The sequence below is a fragment of the Castanea sativa genome, chromosome 1 (genome assembly GCF_040712315.1).
Source record: "Castanea sativa cultivar Marrone di Chiusa Pesio chromosome 1, ASM4071231v1".
NCBI classification, from domain to species: Eukaryota; Viridiplantae; Streptophyta; class Magnoliopsida; order Fagales; family Fagaceae; genus Castanea; species Castanea sativa.
In genome coordinates, this window is record NC_134013.1 from 68344792 (window position 1) to 68368525 (window position 23734).

Genomic DNA, 23734 nt, shown 5'->3' on the forward strand with positions numbered 1-23734 from the left:
GGGGAACACTTCTCTGACAAGAAAAAAACAAAGGCAGCAAAAAGCAAAATGCTACTTTCAACTATATCAGCTGCACATAAAAACCACGTTGCCTAGCCAATAATTGAATCCATCCTACCCACTATGAAAATTTACAGTACAAAAAATTGCAGGAAACCTTTACATGGGCACATACAGTACAAACATTGCAGGCATCATGTTGCACCTTCAAATACAATCCAAAATCTTCCAACTCCACCCTGGAACTCCACCCACACGCACCAAATAAAACACACTCCATACGTTCTTTTTATTTTTATTTTTTTGAGTAATGCTGCTTATATTACAAATTTTACTCAAATTGATAATTGAAGTTTTAAAATAAAAAATACAAAATAAAAAATAAAAAATAAATTTAAACCTAAGATATAGCATCCGTTTATGAGGTAAATGAAATAAAATTTGTATCTTGGGTAGCACTACTCAAAAGAATAAAAAAAGGGAATTAGCCCAATAAAAAAATGGGCCTATATATGTCTACACATTTTGTACTTTATTTTATTGGATTGAGGTCAGGTGCAATACTTAAGGTATCATATCTGATGTAATAGCTATGAATGACTGAGATTTAAAGTTGAAATTTCAATTTTAAATCTCAACCATTGAATAAAAATGTGAGAAAAATTTAAGAAGTAAAAAATGGTAAAAAAAAAGTTGCGAGACATCATATCGTAATCTTATTTTATTAGGTTTCAAGAACATAAAGACCCAAAAATCTCTAAGCTAATTTTAAATGATCACAAAGCTAAGAGCAATCCCATCAATATGTGTATAGTCTTCTAAAATAAAAAATGTACTCATTTTACATATTTTGAGCAAAAAAACAACCACATCAGTGGGTGTAAAATTGTGTATTTATGCACAATAGCTACAGTAACAATGTATATATGCACGGTTACTGTAGCTCTTCCTCGCTACAATTTTTTTTCCTCCAATTTTCGGCAACTTGGTTGCCACAATTCATATTTTCTCTCTCCTCCCTTCCCTACAATTTCGACAACTTGGTTGCCACAATTGGTTTCCCTTTCGGCCACTCCACCTAGCATGGCACTTGGGGCACTTCACGGGCAGGAGATTTAGGCAGTATTAATTTCGGTAATCTCATTACCGAAATTCAATTTTTTCTCCCTCATCCCATCACATCATTTATCTTTCCTCTCTCATACTTTTTCTTACAATTTTGGCAACATTGTTGCCGAAATTCACTCTCTTTCCTCATTTTGTTAAATAACTTTAAACAGTACCTATGACACCAATAAACTCAGTTTTTTGCAATATTTAGCCAAAAGACTCCAAGAGCTGAAATTCAAGGTTTTAGGAATTAAATTCACATACATATATACTAAAAATTAAGCTAAAGTAAGATTTTTATATAAAGAAAAAGTCTTCTTAAAACTTTCTTAAAAAAGAAAAAAGAAAAAGTCCTTTAGAATTATTTATTAATTCTAACATAAAGTAAATAATGTTGATCAATCTAAAAGTAAAAAGTTTTATCAAACATTTTTCCTTCCGGTTCCAGTTATCACGATTGTTAATTTAAAGTTTAAACAATTTAATAGTATTAAAACTCAAAATAACATTTTAAACTATCTTACATCACGTTTAGGTAAGAAGTGGGTCTCAAAGTTATTCATTCCATTGTTGTATGCAAAATGTAGTATCGAAGTATACATTATTTTATTTCTATACAAAAATATCATAGACATCATTAAGCATTATGAATTCATTACATGCGGTCCCATGCTTATATTATAATCTAGCTTAAAATATCGAAGTAGCAAGTATGAGAGTAAGTAAAAGATTTAGCAATTAATGTTCCTCAACATTTTAATTTTTTACTGTTTCTTTAATTATTTGTTTGTTTCTGAATGCTTGAAGTTCGCATTTGACAACTTGTTGCTGTTTTGCAGACCCATATGACATAAAATAATTCAATTTCAATTTCCAATTATCCATTTACAATAAAGTATACCCTAATCATGCCCTGATTTAAAGCAATGTGAACATAAATAATCTGTTTTGATCAACATGGTCTGCCAAACATTAATTCTTACAAAAGGCTGGAATTTGGGTTGATCGATCTAGCTGCCTGCTACATATATTTAACCATTTAGGGCCAAAATGGGCTTTTGCCATTTTCACGAAAAAAAATCAGCATGTTGCCCAATTTTCCAAACTAATTAGGGAAATGCCCATCTTTTGAAACTCAATTTTCTCAAAATCGAGTTAAGCCTTATAGTGACGTTTTTAAGGACCCATAGCGACGTTTTTAAGGACCTATAGCGGCGTTTTGTAAATCAAGCTCCATGAAGTCGAGTTATAGGTAAAAAAAAAAAAAAAAAAAAAAACTTGCATGTAACTCGATTTTATGGAAGTCGAGTTACAAAACGCCGCTATAGGTTCTTAAAACGTCGCTATAGGGCTCTAGAATTTTTTTTTTTGAAACTCGATTTTAAGAAAATTGAGTTTCAAAAGAGAAGCATTTTCTTAATTAGTTTGGAAAAGGGGGCATTTGGCCATTTTTTTTTTGTGCAAAATGGGCATTTGCCCATTTTCACCATTTAAACTAGACAACCTCAAGAGAGGTTCATTATTTTAATTCTAGTGTTCCAGTAATTCCTTTCTGATTACTTTTTTTAATACTTATTTCTTCATAGGAACAAATGCTGATATCCAAATTTAAAATTTAAAATATGAAGAAGAATGGGTTTGTGATTAATCTTCATTCTAGAATTCCACTAGTGAGGTGACCTTTTGGAGTGAGCCTCTGAATTTTGGAAGCATAATAGGAGTGGTTGGGAGGTTTAATTCATCATATTTTAAGTTGGAGATGGACTGTATCCATTTGAGAATTATTTATTTTCTTTTAGTTTATTTGTATACTGTGAGATAAAAAACTAAAAATTAACTTATTTCTAAAAAAATTGAAATTTAGATTGTTTGAAATAAATTGCCTTGACGAATGACGACCCCTAATTGCAATTTATATGAGAGCAACAGTTGTAGTCGTAGATTATATCGACGAAGTTGCCATTGATTGGTGTCCTACGTTTTGAAGAGCATTGGAAGTTAAGGAGATGGAGTCAATCCAAAATTTGTTTGATTTGTATATGCTACATGGGATTCCATAATGAATACAAATAATTTGGATAACTTTTCAAAAGCATGTAACGACACGAGAAAAAGCATAGCTACATCATTGCATGAGGAAAAACATAGCTACATCTTCAAGTATCCCTAGTAATATCCTGGACACCATTAGTTTCTAAATAGATTAGATATTAAATTGAATTAGTTAACTGTATATCACATTAATGTGTGTGTTAAGTCTTACATTGAGCGTATACTAGACCTATCTTGGCTTTATAAACAACTATAAGAATCTCATTTGCAAATTGCTTTAGTCTCTTTGAGATATAATGTAGATGTGGCTAATTCTTTTATTATTTCTTTTTATTTAAAAAAAAATTTCACATATTGTTGTGAATTATGGTGAGTCCAAATGTAGTCTTTTTTTCTTCTTTTTATATTATCATTTTAAGTTGTGGGCTTAAATGTTTGTTGTTATGAAAACGTTGTGACCCTAGGACTAGAGCAATTATGGCGACAGCTTTCTCTTCAGTTAGGATTTCTTCGGTCAAGGGGGTTGAGGGGGGTTGCTCCCTGCCCCACCCAAAAGTCCTCACCCCTTATTTGTTAGTTCAATTTTTCATTTTTATTTATTTATTGAATAGACGTTGGAAGGGGAATGCTTAGAAAAGTTTATTTTTTGATAATCGAATGCTTAGGAAAGTTAATAAGATGTAAATGGAAAGACAAAACCATCACTAATACTGGGACTCCTAAGCCATTGGATATAGTGAGTCTAGAACTTCAGGATGTTGTCCATATTGCACAAAACCCTAATCAAACCAAACATGGAATCTCCTTGCTGTCTTCAATGCAAATGACACATTTTCGCTGCCACAAAGCATAATGAAATTAATCAATATAGAGTACTGTCAAAATTTTCTGATACTAACTTGGATGGCTAAATGATAAATTTTATAAATAAAATATTAGATCTTACATTTATACCAGAGATTATCACTTACAAAGTTACAACATTACATTTTACAACAAAATGTAGTTTTAGGAAAACAGAGGATGCAGTAATGGTTATTACTGCTGTCATATCTTTTAACAAGTTAATGACAACTTATGTCTCATGGTGCTGTAAAGGTAAAATCTCACATGCCAAATGCAAACGTGAGGGAATGAATCTTAAGAGTGGCTACTTCATGCAAAAAGAGTTGAAGGGTAGAACTGTACCAAGCCACCCTCCCAAGACCTTGCTTTAACCTGGGCTAGCACTGCGTCATAAACCTTTTGCATGACAAGTAATGGGGCTAGAAAGAGACCCTTTTGTCAGCTAAAAATGTTAGAGAAGTCCTAATTAACCAAGGTTTATGCCCCTATGGTCTTCAAAAAATTTTCTGAATAAATCCCACACGCCACATGCACTATAGTGGCAATGGTAATCCCAATAGTAACAACACTGAGTCTAGGAGGTTAACAAATTTTTAGGGATTGGACAGAATCATGCAGGACTAGCTTAAAAGTCTACAAGTACCCTCCTTCTTGTCCTAATAATATCTAATTGAGACACAAAATTTAAAGGAAACATTTAAGATAGACTTTAGCAAATCACTGTGGACCATCTGAATAGGCTATATTTGCTTTTCAACAGTCCCATATACTAGTGGCTCTTGCATGTGCAAATCTATTCAGAACAGCAAGAGAGTCAGGCTTGGCATTGAGTTCAAATGCAACACTTTCAAGTCTTCTATGATAGATTACTATAATTGAGATCAAATGAAAACGTCCAGCTGGGTCCAATCAACTATGGCAGTTGGCTTGTTAAATAACTAACCTTGGAAAATTGAGCTACAACTTTTGCAACCTGTGTTTGGAGCCTGGCTCACATACAAGAATTCTGCATTCACCAAGCTTACAGCTGCCAGGAAAAAAAGAAAAGAATAATCAATAATGAATTTCAGTTTTTCACCTTAATGCGGAATTAATTAGCATCAATTCAACTAAAATGAGCTTCATATCATTTAATATTTTCTGAAGGCCATTTGCAGACAATGTTGAAATACAATAATTTCATTTTAAAGCATATAAGCAAAATGGTATATTTTAAAGATGCATGTCATTACATACAGATGCAACTCAGCAAATAAATAACAACAATAAAACCTAAAATAATAGAAAGGGTCATCACTAATATGGTCAGAAATTATCCTGAAATGCAAAGAGGAAAAAGGAGGATTATGGTTTCACAAGCTATCTTAAGATAAAGCAGATAGCAGAACATTTCAAACATAAGGAGAGAGAGATTATTTTCAACATGGTTTTGAGATTCCATGTCTGCAAATAGGGCTTAGATTGGGCCCAAAACTTAGTAGGATTTTGTTTTTGGTCCTAAGCACAACCCATGCCTATGACAACATCTAAGAAAGGCATCTAAAGTATATGTCAAACTGAGAGCATGTCTCCTATTGATGTCTATAAAAAGAATAGTAGAAAAATTCTTGCCCAACTTTCAATAGTGTCATTCCAGGAAACGATCTCCATTGCTTGTACAGAGACCTGAGACCATCATTCCCACTACAACAAAATAAGAGCTCAATAATAAATACCTAGAGGCAAGTATTCTTAACATTAAATTTCCTGCACCAATAAGAAGTTTTTGTAGTTCTGGCAGGCTGAAGGCTTCAAAGGGGAATGGTGAACTAAAATCGTCCTCCTTAAGTTACTACTAGTGCTATCCAGTTATTACCAGCTGAAATTTTCACTTAATATTATCATGTATGCAGGGTCCTCTAGCTGAGCTATTATGCAACAAAGAATCAAAAAAGGTACAAAGAAAGCTTGAAGTATTTAGCAATAAATTCCTGCCCACACTTAATGTGAAAGATGCTGGGTTCAGTCCTTGCCATCTTCCATGAAGGAATCATTTGTGGGTGCCCACTGTGCTATTGGCCCTAAAAGAATTATAAAAACAAAAACATTTCTTCAAGATTTCCACTAGTGGGCATGTTTTATGAGTCAAAGGTTTCTCAGTTTGAAATTGACAACATGTTTGTCAAATGTTAAAATGCAAAGAAATCTAAAAATCACCAAACCAGGAAAGAACACAGAGATTAAGAGAGAAGCTTAAGAAGCTGACCTTTTCAAAGGTGGTTTCACCCATTCCTGTTTTATATAGCTCATGCACCACAGCCGTCAAGAAGATTTTACATAGTTAGGAAAAACTTTTCATTACCTGGAAGAAAAAGAAGATTATGAAGACATATTAATTCCAAGATCATAAAAATATTGTTGTGATTGTGCAAGATGTACAATATAAGTGAACAGATATTCATGTCACCCCTTTTAGAATGATAATTTCTGAAGCTAGTGACGACACTGAATCTTGTTTGTGCGCAGATGTGGAAGAAAAAGCATGCAATCATATTTGTGCACTGTGATAATTTAGTCGGGTAAGAGTAGTTGTTTTGTTGTGAGTTACAGTTCTTAAATAGGGTAGCACTTACAATAGTTCTTAAAATCTTCAAGTGACATCATGTTTCAGAACAAAAGAGCCAGCTCACCAAATCAAATTCTGTTATCTCAATAGCTTCTTCTCTCAGCATACTAGTGTTTAGATAGTCTGTCTATCCACATATAATTTGTATTGTAGCAGGTTGATATAACAATCACAACATTATATGCCTCATTTCAATTTTGATATCTTCTTCCAACATGTTATCATTCAAACAAATGGAGTAGAAGTGTCAACAACAATTTAATCATAATTCAATGTTAACATGTAAACTAACTTTTAAACTCACCTGAATATATGAGGAGCCTGGAACATTTCTTGAATGGCTGCTTCAACCTCAGCCATACCAACAAGTGACTTTCCTAGAAAGCAAAGATTTATGAAATTAAATTAGTGGGAAGAACAAGCAAATACTACTTCTCATGATGTAGGTCTTACTTTAAGGCCACTAGTGAGTCAAGGTTCCATCTTACATTGGATGCATAATAACGGCTGATAAATGGTCTTCAACAAAGAGATAACTTTCTGGGAAAATATTGAATTTATGCATAACAGTACTACCAAGTTCCTAGAGGCCAGAAGAACAACGATATGATTTATTCATTCATGAGAACACCTTTAAGTTCCAAGCACACAAAGGATGAATATACTATTCTTTTTCCAGCACTAACAAGCATGGGAATTTGAAAGAGAAAGTTCAAAAGTTTGGAAAAAAAAAAAATGGAAAGAAGACAGACAGTACATTTGCCCTGTAACTCACACAAGCAATCCCTTGTAACTCCCGGTTCATCGACCACAATTGCCCTGTTCCCCGTATATTGATCAAAAAAGAAAGTCAACTTTCACCATGTGAAAACATGTGTGAAAGTTTCAATTTTAATTCCCACAGTACAGATAAGCATCAATATAATCAGTTAATCAAGAGCCAGAATTATTGATCAAATACCCAGACAAGACAATTAAACAGCACTAATTTACGAACGTTTGGTCTTCCAACAATTGCAACCCTTGGAAGTAGATGGTCAGGGGTCTGCACATTGAATTTATAAACTTTAGCATGCAACAGTTATTTTTCCTCTTCTTTTCGAATGAGAAAGCGCACACAAAATGTCAACAAGAAAAATTAGTTTAATTGCATCACTGAAACATGAAATTTCTTTAGGTTTTTTATTTTGTTTTGTATTAAACTTTGAAATATAAATAAACAAAAATTGAGGGTATATGCAAATTCTAGAACTTGTTCTTCCCATATTTATAATAAATCGGAAGCAAGCTGCCTATCAATCACTTCTCTCAAACCCCACAAAAGTGGAAACTTTGTACACTGGGTATGGCCCATTTATAACAAATTTTCAAAAGGATATCCTTTGTTATTCTTAAACTTCATTATTATTTAAACTGTCAACTTTGGCTCTTAATTCCAAGATTATCTACTATTATCCAAAGTACCCAAAAAATACTTCAGGAAAATCTCACAAAAACAATGAAAAAAAGAAATGATCAACCCAGACTTACAGCACTAGTTTCATAATTTCATTACATTACAAATTTTATCAGGTGGGCAAGAATTACTCAATCTTAGCACCTATTAAAAGTTTCTTACACAACATTAACAATAAACCACTATCTTATTCACACATTAACAAATGACTAACTTTAAAATGAGACAGAGAGAAATGGTCACTGACATTTATGGCTTCTTCCTTTATTCCGGTATAATCCTCGCTGTCGGAGTGTTGGAATTGGAATTCCTCTTCGTCCTCGTTCTACACCTTGCATTTTGGTGTGTGTTTGGCGGTTGAACAAGGTGCGGAGTGATTTATCTACATGGAAGTCGAGTACTGTGTAAAATTTTCCCCCTGTTTTCTTTTACAAATTTAATATTATAAATGGTTTAAATATTACAAATAGGAAAATATTACTCAATATATGTGAAGTTTTAAGATTAAATATAATGGCTCTAAAGTTTGAATGTTTTTTTTTTTTGGGAGAGAAAACGATAATAGACTTTATTCAATTAAATTGCTTTTAAAATGGGGAAGAGAAAAGAGAGAGATTCTTCTAACCAAATAATGATCTCCTCATTCTCTTTTGTAGCATTAGTTAAAGCTAATGTAACACGATTACATCGTAAAAGTACACTATAAAAAGAAATAAAAGAAAAACTTTCTCTAATTAAACTAATGTCTTCAATTATCCAGGCAACTTAAAAAAAAAAAAAAAAAAAAAATTTGGGACCTTTTTCATTCACCAAACAGCGAAGTTCTTGAACTGCCTCTGGGATCCCAAGCCCTCGGCAATTAAGGCTTAAAATCTTCATGGTGGGGGCGGTGGTGAAGGATTACCTCCACTTGAAGTATGCAATATACTCAGACCCTCCTTGCTTAGCAAATGTTTCTTGTGAGTGTGTGTGAATCCAGAGCACTATGTTGTGAAGAGGTATGCTTTGATAAACTTGGAAGTGTAGGAGTAACTTCAGTTGTGGCTTTGTTATTGGAACTAATAATTAATGTTAAGTTAATTTTTTTTTAATTTAAGAAAAATAATAAAATAAACAAATAAATGAGTTTGAGATTATTTTAGATTCATTAACAAATATTTGCAGTGGAACAAATTTGAGATTAAGTTTCTAAAATTTTAGTAGAATTTGGAATGAGCTTTAGATCTATATATATTTTTAATAAATTTGAATTTAAATTAAGTATTTTCTAGTCAAATATGTCATTTTTCTATTTTTAAGTAAGTGTATCAAAATAGACCGAATGGATCAAAGACAAATACTGTTTTCAGTGACCTAGCAAATTACTTAATAAACACCCCACCCCTAAGTCAATCTAAATTCTTGGACTAATAATATCAAAAACAACAAGATCATCAAAATTGGGCCAAATCCAAAAATGACCTAACCAAAGAGCCTGGATTCTATTGATAATAGAATATATATATATATATATATATATATATATATATATATATATATATATATTTTTTTTTTTTTTTTGCTTTCAAAAAAACTTTATTAGCTATTATGCATTTAATAATAATTATTGTGTTTATGAACATGTTTTGTTTTGTTTAATACCTATAGTCTAAATTGTTTTTGAGATAATTACAAGATATATGCTATTAACCCTGTAGTTCAAACTCTTTACCCTTAGACCTTCAATAACTTTATGTATGAAGATGTGCCAATTAAGCTATAAGATTCTTGGCAAAATATTAGTCAACTAATGCATTTTCAACAAAATTATTGAGTAGATGTTGGAAGGAGAATGATTAGGAAAATTAATAAGACGCAAATGGTAATCACTTTGGTGAGTTATAAGTGTGCTTTAGGACTTGAGGATTTATAATTTTAATGTAGTTCTTTAATCAAATTCAATAACGGCACAAAAGTGATATTCCTTCAATAATAATTAAATTCAACTATGTATTGAACAAAAAATCAAATTCAACTATGCGGCTTATTGGTCAATATAGTTACACAATTGAACTTACGTGGGGAAATACAAAACATAAGGAATTGTACTAGAATCTTGTCCTAATTTTAATAGATACCAAAATGATGATAGTCCTAATTTAAATACAAGATTGAAGAGAATGCATTGAATGGATGCCCAACCATGTTTAAATTTTGATAATGTAACAAAATCTCATCCGCTCATTTCAAAATGGATCGATGTGATCTTAGGAACTTCACGTTAGACTTACCCTAAGAACTCTTGGATGATCTTTACACTAAACCACCATTGCAGCTTTAAGGTTTGAACCTGGCTTTTCTCCTATGCTCCCCTTTTTTTGTTGAATCTCATACTGGTCAGCTGCCAACATGCTATTAACCTCTTGCTTTGTTTGCCAATCATCAATTAGAGCATCTTAACAACAATCCACCTCCGGCTACTAATAAGTAGAACAGACCCAGTCATTCAGTCAAGAACATGGAGTAAGGATTCAAAAGCTTTAAAAATATGGGTGCATAAACTAATTAATAACCCAATAGTTCATATCATATTTACATTTTCCATACTATAATCCACCCCCAAACACAAAGTTACAAGTTCACGAGTCACGACCAGCATCATCTAATCAGGGGATGCATAAAAAAGGATAGCAGGAATCATGTTGCACCTTCAAATACAATCCAAGATCTTCTAACTCCACCAACCCACAAGCACCAAATAAAACATATTCCATACAACTTAATTTCCATTCATTGGCCCGCATGTGGGACTAGAGCTCTTTTGAATGAAAATTTTCAAGGTTCTATTTTTGATACAAGAAATATTCTATGGTTCTGACCACAGTATTTTAAAGCCTATCTAATAATATATTTTAATTTATCTTAAGAGTAATAAACATAATGCAACACTAAATTAATGCAACACTAAATTTATCTTAGAGTAATTGTGCGTCCCAAAATAGGGCTGCTGGGCCTCGAAAGAATTTGGGCTCACAATCTATTTGTATAGTGGGCTTTTGGATTTCCTATCACGGGTGGTGTTATGCTCGGTAGGCCCGTATACTGGGCCTCCTTCCTTTCCTCACTATCTCTTCCCTCTCTTCCTTGGGGAGAATTGATATACTTCTCTCTCTTGTCTTTTCTCCCTCAAATTGCCAACCCCTTGACTGAATCTTCCCTGCCTATTTATAGCCAAACTTAGTGGAACAATCATGATTACTCCCCTGATGGGTGAAGGGAGGGGTCCAATACTATTACCTATAAGTGGGGGTTTAGTTGGGAGTGGGAGAAAGTGAGAGTGGCATTGGAACTAACTCCACCGCTGGGTTTGATGCTAAGCAGGGGCGTTCCCTAGGCAATGGAAGGGAGGTCCAATATCGTTTCATCTAAGTAGATGTTTGGTGGCGGGAAGGAGAAAATGATAGTGGTGTTGGGACCAACCCCGTATGTAAGTTACGTACTCAGTAGGGGCACGTCACAGGCTGCTTCGAGCACTCTGAGCTCGAACCTCTTGGACGACACGCGCGTTACTATGTGTGATCAGCGCGGGACTCTTATAAGGGTTAGTCTTCACGGGCCTTATGGCGATTGGGCTTGACAGGGGGGTAGGGCCCATACAATAGCCCCCCCTTGATTCATGCTCTGCTTTAGGCGATGAATCAAGGATCCCGGGCAAGTCGTAGTGATGGCTTCCCGCGGACGTATACTCTCGGCACTCAGCCAGGGCGATCGTCTTAGCGGATTTCTTGAGAATGGCATTGTATCGGATCGTCACGTCAGTAATTAATATTTGGCAGTTGGCGAACCGCCCTACAGTTTGTGAACCATGCCTACGTGTGTGGGGGTTTATCCAAGAAAAGGATTTGGGAGGGTTATTTTTCCCACCCCTGGCCTCATTAAACGTTTCAAGGGCCTATAAGTAGCCCACTCTGGACTCCCTCTCCACTTTTCATGTTTCTATCGCTCCCCACCCCTCCTTTGCCAAGCATTCTTCTTCTGCGCAAAAAACCTCCTCAGTTCTCCACTCTCTAGAGCCCCAAGTAAGTTCTTTCTACCTCTCTTTTCTTTTCGATTCTCTACCATTTCATACTAAAGTAATGGGATTTTCTCACCTACTGACCCCTTGGGCTGCCTTGGCTAGTTTTAGAGAGACCTTTGGCATCCCAGGGGATGTCGACGTTGCGTATTGCAACGTGGGCGACCTCGAACTTCAGAGGGCCGCTGATTCAAACGCAGTGTTCTTCCCGCTGATGTCGATACTCGAGGGTGAGGTTAGGTTCCTTGTAGACCCTCTTGTCATAGGTACCCCAGGGTTTTATGGCCTGTGCCTCGACCAGTTTCCCTCCAACTTTTATAGGGTTGTTAGCTGTGTCGTTCGGTTAAACCACATGTTTGGGCTGCAGTTGAACCAGCATGACATAAATTTTTATGTATAAACTGTGCGGTAACTTCGCCCGTGGTTACTACTTGAAAACTAGAGATACCCAAGTCCGGCTCATATCCTGCCTGCCCGACTCTAATAGGAACTCGGCTGGAGAGTTCGTTCGGGTGCGTGGTAACTGGCACGCCAGTGAGCTTCTTTGCCCGCTCTCACCAAGTAAAGTTGGTTGGTATTGACAATCCCCCTTTGATTGGTTCTTTCATCCTTTATATACATATTATATTATATTCTTTTTTTTTCTTTTTTTTAGTTGATCGGTTTGTTCCTGGACTTATTGCAGAATCCAGAAGGTTCTTCCCGGACAGTCAAGTTATACACGCACGAGACCTCAACTTCGTTCTTAGGTCGGAGATTTTCGTGCACGTGTACACCACTTAGCAAAACTTCGGCCAGGTGCTCTTGGTAGACAGCCCACTCCTGTCGTATATCGACGTGCGGTACAAGACCTTCCTTCCCCTCGGGCTCACCATAGGCGAGGCTCGAGGAAGTGGCCTGCGCTATACCACTACCGACCATATCGCGTCGGTGAGGGACGGCTTTGTCGAGCGAGTGTCGCAGAGTCGACGAAGGCACGAAGCGATCGGACAGCCAGAGGACGCTGCCCCCGTAGCCGAGGAACCCGCTGCCGCCCAAGCAGAGAGAATGGTGAAGCATAGGGAGATGACCTTTTCCCGATTCATCCTTAGCGCCGGTCCTGCGGCTCAAACCTAGTCCCCGAGAGGAACAAGTCAAACTCCTCCCGAAGGTGAGGGCAGGACGAGAAAAAGGGTTGCCGAGAATAACCCTCCTATACCGGGTGGCGCTTTGCCGAAGACCCCTCCCCGTGCAGCAGGCGGTTCTAGGCTTCCGGAGGGGCCAGCGGTGACAACCCCCGCGGTGCAGGCAGGAACGAACGTGGCATCCTCTTCACGGCAGGTGGTCGGTTGGCAGCACACCTTCCAGTTAGGTGACAAGTGTTTGTTGGCAACCGCAAGCGTCCGGCTATGGGACAGGGGCGCAGGGGGACGAGTGGCCCAAAGCTTGGCGCAGGGCCTTATGCTGCCCGAGGATGTGCACTACTCTGCGCAGGGCGATGACGAGACACTTGCCACGCGACTACTATGGCACTCCATCGCGATAACGCTCTATCCTCCTTGACTGTGTGCATTGCACTGAGTGTTTCTCTCTTTTCTTTTCTAATTTCGTCACTTGGTTACTATCCTCTCTCTAGGCCGCGCAGATGACAAGCGTTGTGACCGGGCGGCTGAAGGATGCGGCCGAGGCCCTAGAGGGGGAGAAGGCGCTGAAGGCTGTTGCCGAAGCCACGGCCAGGGAAAAGGGGGAGGCTGCCGCGACGTCGGAGAGGAAATCGGTAGACGCCGAGAAAGCTTGGCAGGCCGCCGAGGGGAAGTTGACCTTCCTAGAGACGAAGCTCGGGGAGACCGAGCTTAAGTTAGCGATGGTGGACAGCCTGAGCCTAGCCCAGGCTAATGAGATTGCCAGCCTGAAGGAGTCCCTCGAAGCCTGCAAGGAGAAGTGGTACAACGTCGGCTTCTCGGATGCTGAAAACTCCGCGGAGCCGATCATCCACCAGGCTCGGCACCATAGCTTCGGGGAGGGATGGCTAGCTACCCTTCAGGCGATAGGGGTGACCGCAGACTCTCCGCTGTGGAACCCCGAGCATATCCCCTACCCGGCCCCTCCTTCACCTGCCGTTCAGAGTTGGACCGAGGCATCAGGCGAGGAGGAGACTCCGAGCATGATTGACCTTGTACGGGACATTGACGCTCATATGGAGGCAGCCAACCCAGAGGTCACAAGCAATATCCATGCGGAGGCCGAAACTGCACCAGACCAGGTTTCACCGACAACTGTGAGCGGAACCGAGCAGCCTGTGCCTCCGCCCCTACCAGCCGACCCTGCCGTTTGATAACCCAGCCCTTTTTTGTCTCTCTAATTTTTCTTTTTGTTTTATTGCTGTTACTATTTTTTTGACGTTCGAAGAGCTTAAATGGCCGGGCTGTGGCGATAGAACAATTTCCCTGTCTGCCAGACAGTGATAAATTATGTTTTTTTAGATATCGTTGTTTCAATTTATGTCGTTTATATGCTGCTTGTGCTCCTTTATTGCTTGCCTGATAACCGCCGATTCTGTATGCGATTACTTTCTTAATGTTAATGTCGTTGGTAAATGCCATCATATCTTACTTTCTCGCTTTAGTGAACGAGTCCCTACACCTACGTGGGACTAGCGTAAGGTTTTCACCTGCTCGGTGACAGGGCTCGAACCAAGGGCAGGCTTCTGCCATTAAATAGAAAATAGAGTAAGGTTTTCACCTGCTTGGTGATAGGGCTCAAACCGAGGGTAGGTTTCTGTCCTTAGATAGAAAATAGCGTAAGGTTTTCACCTGCTCGGTGATAGGGCTCGAATCGAGGGCAGGCTTCTGTCCTTCGATAGAAAATAGTGTAAAATTTTCACCTGCTCGGTGATAGGGCTCGGACCGAGGGCATGTTTCTGTCCTTAGATGGAAATTGGCGTAAGGTTTTCACCTGCTCAGTGATAGGGCTCGAACCGAGGGCATGTTTCTGTCCTTAGGTAAAAATAGCGTAAGGTTTTCACCTACTTGATGATAGGGCTCGAACCGAGGGCAGGTTTCTGTCCTTGAAGTGAATGAGTTGCCTTTAATCTCGCAATTCTCTTTATAATTCTTGCCTGGCGATAATAACTTGAAATAAGAAAAATAAGGGGGGTGCTAAATCAAGGTCTTCATATTAAATATGCAGTGATGCCCGGTTGCATTAGGTTTATATCTTTGGAGGGTGTCCGGTTACTGATAAAATTTTTTCAAATTGCGGACATTTCACGGCCGAGGAAGCGGTTTTTCCTCCAAATCCTCTAGATAGTATGCCCCTGCTCCGGCAATAGCAATCACACGGTAGGGCCCCTCCCAGGTCAGAGCTAGCTTTCCCACGCTCGTGTCTCGCGTATTCCCCACTACCTTTCGGAGTACCAGATCCCCCGCGGCAAACTCCCTCCTTCTAACAGCTCTATTGTACCTCCGGGCAAGCTTCTGTTGATACTCGGCCAGCCGGATGGTGGCCATATCTCGGTGCTCCTCCAGCAAGTTCAGCTCCCTAGCCATCAAATCCTCGTTCTCGTCAGAAGCGAATCTCGCAACTCGGGTGCTACACAGGTTTACCTCAGTGGGGATGACTGCCTCCGCTCCGTAAGTTAGAGAGAATAGCGTTTCTCTGGTTGATCTCCTCGGAGTGGTTCAGTATGCCCATAGGACGCTTGGCAACTCCTCGGCCCATCTACCCTTGGCGCCCTCTAATCTCTTCTTCAGGCCGCTCACAATAGCCTTGTTGGTTGCTTCCGCCTGGCCGTTACTCTATGGGTAGGCCGGCGTGGAGTATCGGTTCCGGATACCAACGCCCTCGCAGAACTTCCGGAAAGCTCTACTGTCGAACTACAGGCCGTTGTCCGATATTAAGGATTCCGGCACACCGAACCTTATTATAGTGTTCCTCCATACAAACCTCTTAACATCAACGTCTCGGATGTTGGCCAGAGCCTCAGCCTTTGCCCATTTTGTGAAGTAGTCCACTGCCACCAGCACGAACCTTCGGTTGCCTGTTGCTCAGGGAAAAGGCCCGACTATATCCAGCCCCCAGTGGGCGAATGGCCACGGGCTGCAAACTGGGTTTAAGTTCCCGGCCGGTTGGTAGATCATCGGCGCGTGAACCTAACACTGTTCACATCTCTGAGCATACTCGGTGGCTTCCTTCCTCATCCGCAGCCATTAGAAACCCTGGGTCATTGCTCGGTGCGCCAGCGAGCGTCCCCCCACGTGGCTACCGTAGACTCCCTCGTGCAGTTCGGCTAACAGCTCTTTAGCCTGGCTAGGGCGAAGGCACTGCAGGTATGGCCCTTCGAATGATCTGCGATATAGCTTCCAATCGGCAGATAACCAGTACCGAGCTGAAGTTCGCTGTACTCTAGCTGCCTCCTTCTCATCTCTCGAGGCTCGATCCTCTGAAAGGAAGTCGATGATCGGATCCATCCAGCACTTCTCGGCTTCAGTGACCTGTACAATCAGTGCCCTGGCGGCAATACTTGGCTCGGGCACCAACTCCACCCTGATCAGCCGAGGTACTTGGTCAGCTATTGATAGAGTTGCCAAGGAATCGGCGTGCCAGTTTTGTCCCCAGGCTATCTGCTCGATCTTAACCACCTCAAAGTTACCCAACATCTGCTTTGCTAGCCGCATGTATTCTATCATCCGGGGATCCTTGGCCTCGAAGTTCCCTTGGACCTAACTTACCACAAGGAGGGAGTCCGAGTATACCTCCACCTCTTTTGCCCTTAGATCCATGACAACTCTCAGTCCTGCCAGCAGAGCCTCGTATTCGGCCTCATTATTAGAAGCCCTGAAGCCTAATCTGAATGAGTGTTCTAGCTTCAGATTTTTTGGGGTGATGACCACGATCCCAGCCCCCGCTCCAGCCGCATTGGACGCTCCGTCCACAAACACTCTCCATGGCCTGACTTCTACCACGCCGGTTATGATCGTAGCCCTCGGCGAGAACTCGAAAATAAAGTCCGCAAGTACTTGTCCCTTCACAGAGTTCCTCGGTTTGTATCTGATGTCGAATGAGCCTAGCCGAGTCCCCCACTTGGCTATCTTCCCCGTAAAGTCAGATCTCCTCAATAGTGATTGGAGCGGGTACTCGGTCAAGACGTGGACTGTGTGGGCCTGAAAATAATGGGGTAATTTTCAGGTGGAGTGCATGAGTGCCAGCACCAGCTTTTCTAGTGGTAAGTACCTGGTCTCCACGTCGACTAGCATCTTACTGATGTAATAAATCGGGAGCTGTGCACCGTTATCCCTTAGTAGTACAACGCTCGCCGCATGCTCGGACACGGAGAGGTACATGTACAAGTCTTCTCCCGGCTCTAGGGCTGACAACGTCGGTGCCCGGCCAAGGTAATCCTTGAGATCTTGGAAGCTTCTGTCACACTCCTCGTCCCACTGGAACCCCTTCCACTTCTTCAGAGGTTGGTAAAAAGGCTGGCACCGATCAGCGAACTTGGAAATAAATCGGTTGAGAGCAGCCAGCATACCAGTCAGCTTTTGAACCTCTTTTGGATTGCCCGGCGTTCTGAGGCATTTCACGGCTTCAATTTGATCGGGGCTGACCTTTATCCCTCGTTTAGTAATCAAATAACCCAGGAATCTGTCGGATCCAACCCCGAATGCACACTTATTGGCGTTAAGGCGCAACCGATGTCGTCGGAGTATCTCGAACACTTCTTTCAAGTCGCCAACATGCTGCCCTTCTTGCTTGCTTTTTATCACCATGTCGTCAATGTATACTTCCACCGTCCATCCAATCTTATCCCTAAACATCCTCGTCATCATTCGTTGATATGTGGCTCCCGCGTTCTTCAGACCAAACGGCATCACGGTATAGTGGTAGTTAGCATCGGGCGTTAAGAATGCCGTCTTCTCTTGGTCCTCGGTGGCTAGGGCAATTTGGTGATAGCCTTGAAAAGCATCGAGGAAACTCATTCTCGGGTGTCCGCATGTAGCGTCCACCAATTGGTCGATTTTCGGCATTGAAAACGGATCCTTCGGACATGCTCGGTTCAGATCAGTAAAATCAACACAAACTCTCCACTTGCCGCTCTTCTTCTTCACGACCACTGTGTTTGCGAGCCATTCTGAAAAGAACGTTTCCTTTATGGCCCCCGCTTCTCTCAGCCTCCCAACTTCCTGTCTGATGGCTTCCACGTGCTCCTTAGCAGACCTTCTCGGTCTCTGTTTCTTGGGGGGGCACAAGGGGTCCACATTCAGCTTATGAACTATGAACTCGAGGTCGATGCCGGGCACATCATATGGACTCCATGCAAACACATCCACGTTTTGTATGAGGAATAATAGTAGCTGCACCCTTTCCCCATTATTCAAGCTGCCCTTATCTGAAAACTCCTTTCACTTCCCGGTAAGATCTTTACGCTTACCAAATCCTCGGCAGCGCTGGTCCCCTCCACCTGGGGATGCTGTAATTGCTATAGGGGTGCCTTCTCGACTGATTCCTTTTGCTTTGTTTGTTTGATTTCCGCGGCTACCAAACATTGTTTGGCCGCCTGCTGATCACCCCTTATTACTGTAATCCCTTCATCAGTTTGAAATTTGACTTTTACGTGCAAGGTGGACGGCACAGCCCCCATGTCATGTATCCATGGCCTTCCAAATATTGTCGTGTATGGTGAGAAAGAGGCGACCACTATGAACGTCGCCATTACTTCCTGGCCTCCCATGATAACTGGGAGCGAAATTTGCCCCTCTAGAATCACCATGTGCCCGTCGAATCCCATTAAGGGTGAATCACACTTGGACAAGTCCCCCTTTTTCAGGCCGAGCCCCCTGTATAGGTCCGGGTACATTACATCTGCACCACTCCCCTGATCTATCATTATTCTCTTCACTATAAATCCCCTTATTCGGGTCGTGACTATTAAAGCATCGTGGTGGGGCTGAGCAGTACCTTCCAGGTCGTCGTTGTCGAACGCGATGGGTTGGCTACTGTACCTCGGCTTCTTCCCCGGGGGTTGTTCACATGTGACTCCTTCTGCTGACACCACGATCAATACCCCTTTTGTTGTGGGCGCTCTAATCGCCCTAGGTGCGGCGTGTATGACCTTTATCACTCCTAAAGGGGGTGGGAGAGGGTTTCGACGCAACCGATCAGCCTGTCCGGTCTCCTGATTCCTTGTCTCCACCAGAAACTCCTTCAAATGCCCTGCCTTCACCAACTGCTCCAGGTGATCTTTCAACACCCTACACTGCTCGGTGGTGTGCCCTTTATCTCTGTGATAGGAGCAATACAAATTCTGGTTTCTCCTTGACGGGTCGCCCGCCATCCTGTTCGGCCTCTTAAAATATGGCTCATTTTTTATCCTATCAATGATGCGGTGTACGGGCTCCTTGAACGTCTCGTTGACTCCCCCAACCGCTGGGCCGGGCTCTTGAATTCTTAAACCCTTCCCGTGTCCAGGGTTGAAACCGTGGTTTCGAGGATAACTGATCATCGGTTCCTTCCCTTTGGATTGCAGCCGATCATCTTCTAAGCACTTGTACTCCTCGATACGCCTCATCAACTGCCTCATATCCTTGGGAGGTTTTAAGGTTAACGATTCTCTCAGCCTGGATTCTTCGGGTAGGCCCATCCGAAAAGTGCTCGCCGCGATCTTTTCATTACCCCCGCCAATCTCGTTGTACAACTCCCAGTACTGACTAGCGTAGTTGCGAAGGGTCTCTCCAGCCCCCATCTTCATTGATAGCAACGCGTCCATGGGCTGCGGCACCCGACTGCAAGTCATGAACCGCACTCCGAATTCCTGGATCAGTTCCGAAAAACTATGGATCGAGCCCTTCTTCAACCCGTTGAACCACCTCAAAGCAGTGGGCCCAAGGCTCGAGGGGAAAACCTTACACATCATTTGAATATAGTGACTTACGTGTTCCACCAGGTCTGTCTTCCTGGTGTAGAAATTGAACGGTGGCCGTGCGAACCGGCTCGGCATAGGCGTGCTCTCGATATCTCTAGAGAACGAAGACCGGGCGGCTTGACGCAGTGCTCGGCTCATGGTATCCATGGCCGTGTTACGTGGTCGGTCCGCGTCGGGGGAAGTCAATTCACGGTCCGCATACTCTCGCGGTGCCTACGAGACCCGGATTGATGAGATCCTACCTCATGGCGATTCCCCACACTTACTGACCTTTCCCTTTATTCTCCCACGTCCCTTTTCATGCGTCGGCCCCGTGCTTGCAACTCCAAATCCCTGACCGCCCTGCGCAGGCGCTCGAGCTCTTGGTCCCTCCGTTCAAGCTCCTGATCTCTTCTGTCAAGGCGGCTGCGGCCTGAGGCGTCAGACATTGTCCGGAGGGTTTAGTACGACCTTTCTCCGGGCCCAGACTCTTCTACCTCCTCATGCCTTCTGTCCTCCTGCCTTTTTTGCCTCCTTTCTCGCCATGTAGATCCCCACGACGACCCTCTAGTGCCGCTCTCTGCATGGCTTCTCTGTCTGCTTCCGGACATCCTTATGAGTGCGCCAAGATAACACCACAGCTACGTAGGAGATTCCCACAGACGGCGCCAATTGTGCGTCCCAAAATAGGGCTGCTGGGCCTCGAAGGAATTTGGGCTCACAATCTATTTGTATAGTGGGCTTTAGGATTTCCTACCACGGGTGGTGTTATGCTCGGTAGGCCTGTATACTGGGCCTCCTTCCTTTCCTCACTATCTCTTCCCTTTCTTCCTTGGGGAGAATTGATATACTTCTCTCTCTTGTCTTGTCTCCCTCAAATTGCCAACCCCTTGACTGAATCTTCCTTGCCTATTTATAGCCAAACTTAGTGGAATGGTCATGATTACTCTCCTGATGGGTAAAGGGAGGGGTCTAATACTATTACCCATAAGTGGGGGTTTAGTTGGGAGTGGGAGGAAGTGAGAGTGGCATTGGAACTGACTCCACCGCTGGGTTTGATGCTCGGCAGGGGTGTTCCTTAGGTAATGGAAGGGAGGTCCAATACCGTTTCATCTAAGGGGATGTTTGGTGGCAGGAAGGAGAAAATGATAGTGGCGTTGGGACCAACCCCGTATGTAAGTTCTGTGCTCAGCAGGGGCACGTCACAAGCTGCTTCGAGCACTTCGAGCTTGAACCTCTTGGACGGCACGCGCGTTACTATGTGTGATCAGCGCGAGACTCTTATAAGGGTTAGTCTTCACGGGCCTTAGGGCAATTGGGCTTGACAGGGGGGTAGGGCCCGTACAGTAATAAACATAATTGGTCTTCTGCTACATTGAGACGACCTCATGGAGTGAGCCTTTGGAAGCAAATTAGGAATGTTTAGAAGGATTTATCTAAATCCTTCAGATTTAAAGTTAAAGATGGAAATTGCACCTTTTTTTCCTACAGGATTTATGGTGTGGGCCCTGTGGGGCATTGCCTTGAAGGCCATTTCTTGATTTAGTTTTTAAAGCATTTGCATTAATACGTGTATAATAGAAAAGTAGGTCAAATTTATATATTTAAGCTCTAAAATCACCCACAGTAATAAATTAAAAATGTATAATTTGCAAAGTTGTTACAGTAATTGTGTAAATATACATAGTTAATATAACTTTGTATATTATTATTTTAATTTTTTTTTCTCAACTTTTATCCCATCAAATTCATCTCCCTCTCACTTAATGAAGATAATAATAAACAATGTATGAAAAATGACTATTTAAATACAATAGAATGAATAATTGATAAGGTGTTTTTGAAAAATAATTGTGTAAAAAAAAAAAAATTCTTATATTAAAATAAACAAATATTTGCATGAAGTAATGTGAATACCCTTATATTGTAAATTTATTGCTTGCTTAATTAGATCCAATTACATTACATACACCTGATCAAGTATTCTTACCACATATTTCATCAATGAGCAAGTCCAGTGTGCACTTAGACGATCCACCCTCCCCCATAGCTTTCATGGCTTTCTCTGCCACCTCCTTGCACTTCTTCCTCACCTTCTTACCTTTCTCTCCTTCTATCAACTCCTTCACCATTTTCTTTAACCCCTCCCACTTCACAAACCCTCTTACTGATCCATCACATGTCTCAACCCTCAGTCCCACCTTTATTTCCTCCACAACCATTCTTGCATTTAAAGGTTGCTCTGCCATCATAGGCCATGCAAGGATTGGAACCCCAGCGCATATGCTCTCCAACACAGAATTCCACCCACAGTGACTAAGAAACCCTTGCACACTCTCATGCATTAAAATCTCCCTTTGGTCAACCCAGTCTCTCACTACAATTCCTCTATCTTTCACTCTCTCTTCAAACTCATCTGAAATCTCTGACTCATTCTTTCTTATCACCCACAAGAAATTCACTTTGGATTCTTCCAACCCATTTGCTATTTCTTTGAGTTGTGCAGGAGAAATCTCTGCCTGAGACCCAAAGGCTATATATAGAACAGTGTTCCCTTGGTCAAGCTTCTTGTCCAGCCATTGGACCCATGTTGGTTTATAGTTGTGGGGTTCACTTCTAGCCTTCGGTGGCTCAGCCAGGCAAAAAGGTCCCACAGACCAGGCCTTGGGTGTACACTCACAGTTCCAATAATCATTAAACAAAGGCTCAAGCTCATAAAAGCTATTCACTATAATACCATAGCTATTCGCTACTGCTGTGAGCATATTCATGGCGAACTCATGTTTCAGACCCTTTGGCTCTGGCTCATTAAATGGGGGCTCAAAGTCATTTCTAGTAACTTTAATCCATGGAAAATGAGTGACTGTTATTAACTCGTCATCTGACTCAGGTCCAAAGAGAAGCCTATCGTGACTCACAACTGTGAACAAAGAGGTACAGTAACAGCTCATACCGTAGTAGACAAACCTTTTGAGGTTGAACTTGGTGGCAGACTCTAGGGTCCACCATAGGAACGCATCAGAGACCATGAAGCTGACACAGGGAAGAGTATGGAGTGCTCGTTCGAAGTTGGGTTGCATGAGCTTTGTGGCGTTTGCAAATGAATGGAACATGGACATTGAGGGCAGTTTGTCTGTGCTCTCGATGCCAACAGGGATAACAGGCACGTTGTGTGAGAAGGGGAGGTCAAGAATGGTGGCTGTGGTGTCATTGAGGGACTCAGAGATGAAGGGATGGTTGGATGGGGTGGTGAAGATGGTGACAGTGAGGCGGCGATGGAGGAATAAGCGTGCGAGGTGCAGGAGTGGGATTGTGTGGCCTTTAGAAACGAAGGGAAAGAGAACCACATGGTGTGGTTGTGGTTGTGTGTCACCAAAGATGGAAGTGGAATCCATGGAGTAAATTTTGGTTTAACAATGATGATTGAACATGTTTGAAAGTTATAGAGTAATCTTGTTTGCTGGTAGACAAATAAAATCAGTTCTTCTACGATTGATATCATTTGTCAAAAACTGATGATGTGTAAAATTATGATTGGGTAAATTATCAGTTTTATATAAAGTCATAAATTTTCCTTCACGATTTACATTCACACGTATCCGAATTGAGATTGTGCCAAATATAATGGAGTCCAATACGTGAGATAATGTTTGGATTTTAAAACGTTTGGACTTTGTCTCTTGCGCAGATTTTGTTTTTCGTTTTGTTTCTTCACTATGCTGTTTCGTCATG

General features: G+C 41.5%; 2 protein-coding genes and 1 long non-coding RNA gene across 3 annotated transcripts; all 3 read right to left on the reverse strand.

Annotated features, from left to right (window-relative positions):
* Positions 1 to 3856: 3856 nt before the first annotated feature.
* On the reverse strand, positions 3857 to 7177 carry LOC142642727 (uncharacterized). The gene is made up of 4 exons (XR_012845725.1): positions 6918 to 7177; positions 6254 to 6349; positions 4952 to 5035; positions 3857 to 3999 (listed from the first exon to the last, which is right to left on the reverse strand). It is a non-coding gene; the product is annotated as an uncharacterized LOC142642727 (long non-coding RNA).
* A 9646-nt stretch (positions 7178 to 16823) lies between these two features.
* On the reverse strand, positions 16824 to 20170 carry LOC142632824 (uncharacterized). Its single transcript, XM_075807154.1, has 3 exons — positions 18646 to 20170; positions 17313 to 18490; positions 16824 to 17264 (listed from the first exon to the last, which is right to left on the reverse strand). The coding sequence occupies exons 1-3, from the start codon at positions 20168 to 20170 to the stop codon at positions 16824 to 16826; spliced, it is 3144 nt and encodes a 1047-aa protein (XP_075663269.1).
* A 1766-nt stretch (positions 20171 to 21936) lies between these two features.
* LOC142632830 (UDP-glycosyltransferase 90A1-like) lies at positions 21937 to 23397 on the reverse strand. The gene has a single exon (XM_075807159.1). The coding sequence runs from the start codon at positions 23395 to 23397 to the stop codon at positions 21979 to 21981; it is 1419 nt and encodes a 472-aa protein (XP_075663274.1). The 3' UTR covers positions 21937 to 21978.
* Between the last annotated feature and the right edge of the window lie 337 nt (positions 23398 to 23734).

Excerpts from the sequence above, each read along its gene's own strand:
- LOC142632824 (XM_075807154.1), bottom strand. The coding sequence starts at position 20,170 with ATGGATACCATGAGCCGAGCACTGCGTCAAGCCGCCCGGTCTTCGTTC. Across the intron at positions 18,491-18,645 it reads TCAGCAGGCGGCCAAACAAT|ATAAGGGCAGCTTGAATAAT; the intron begins GTTTGGTAGCCG and ends AGGAGTTTTCAG. Across the intron at positions 17,265-17,312 it reads ACTTACCACTAGAAAAGCTG|GCCCACACAGTCCACGTCTT; the intron begins GTGCTGGCACTC and ends CATTATTTTCAG.
- LOC142632830 (XM_075807159.1), bottom strand. The coding sequence starts at position 23,397 with ATGGATTCCACTTCCATCTTTGGTGACACACAACCACAACCACACCAT.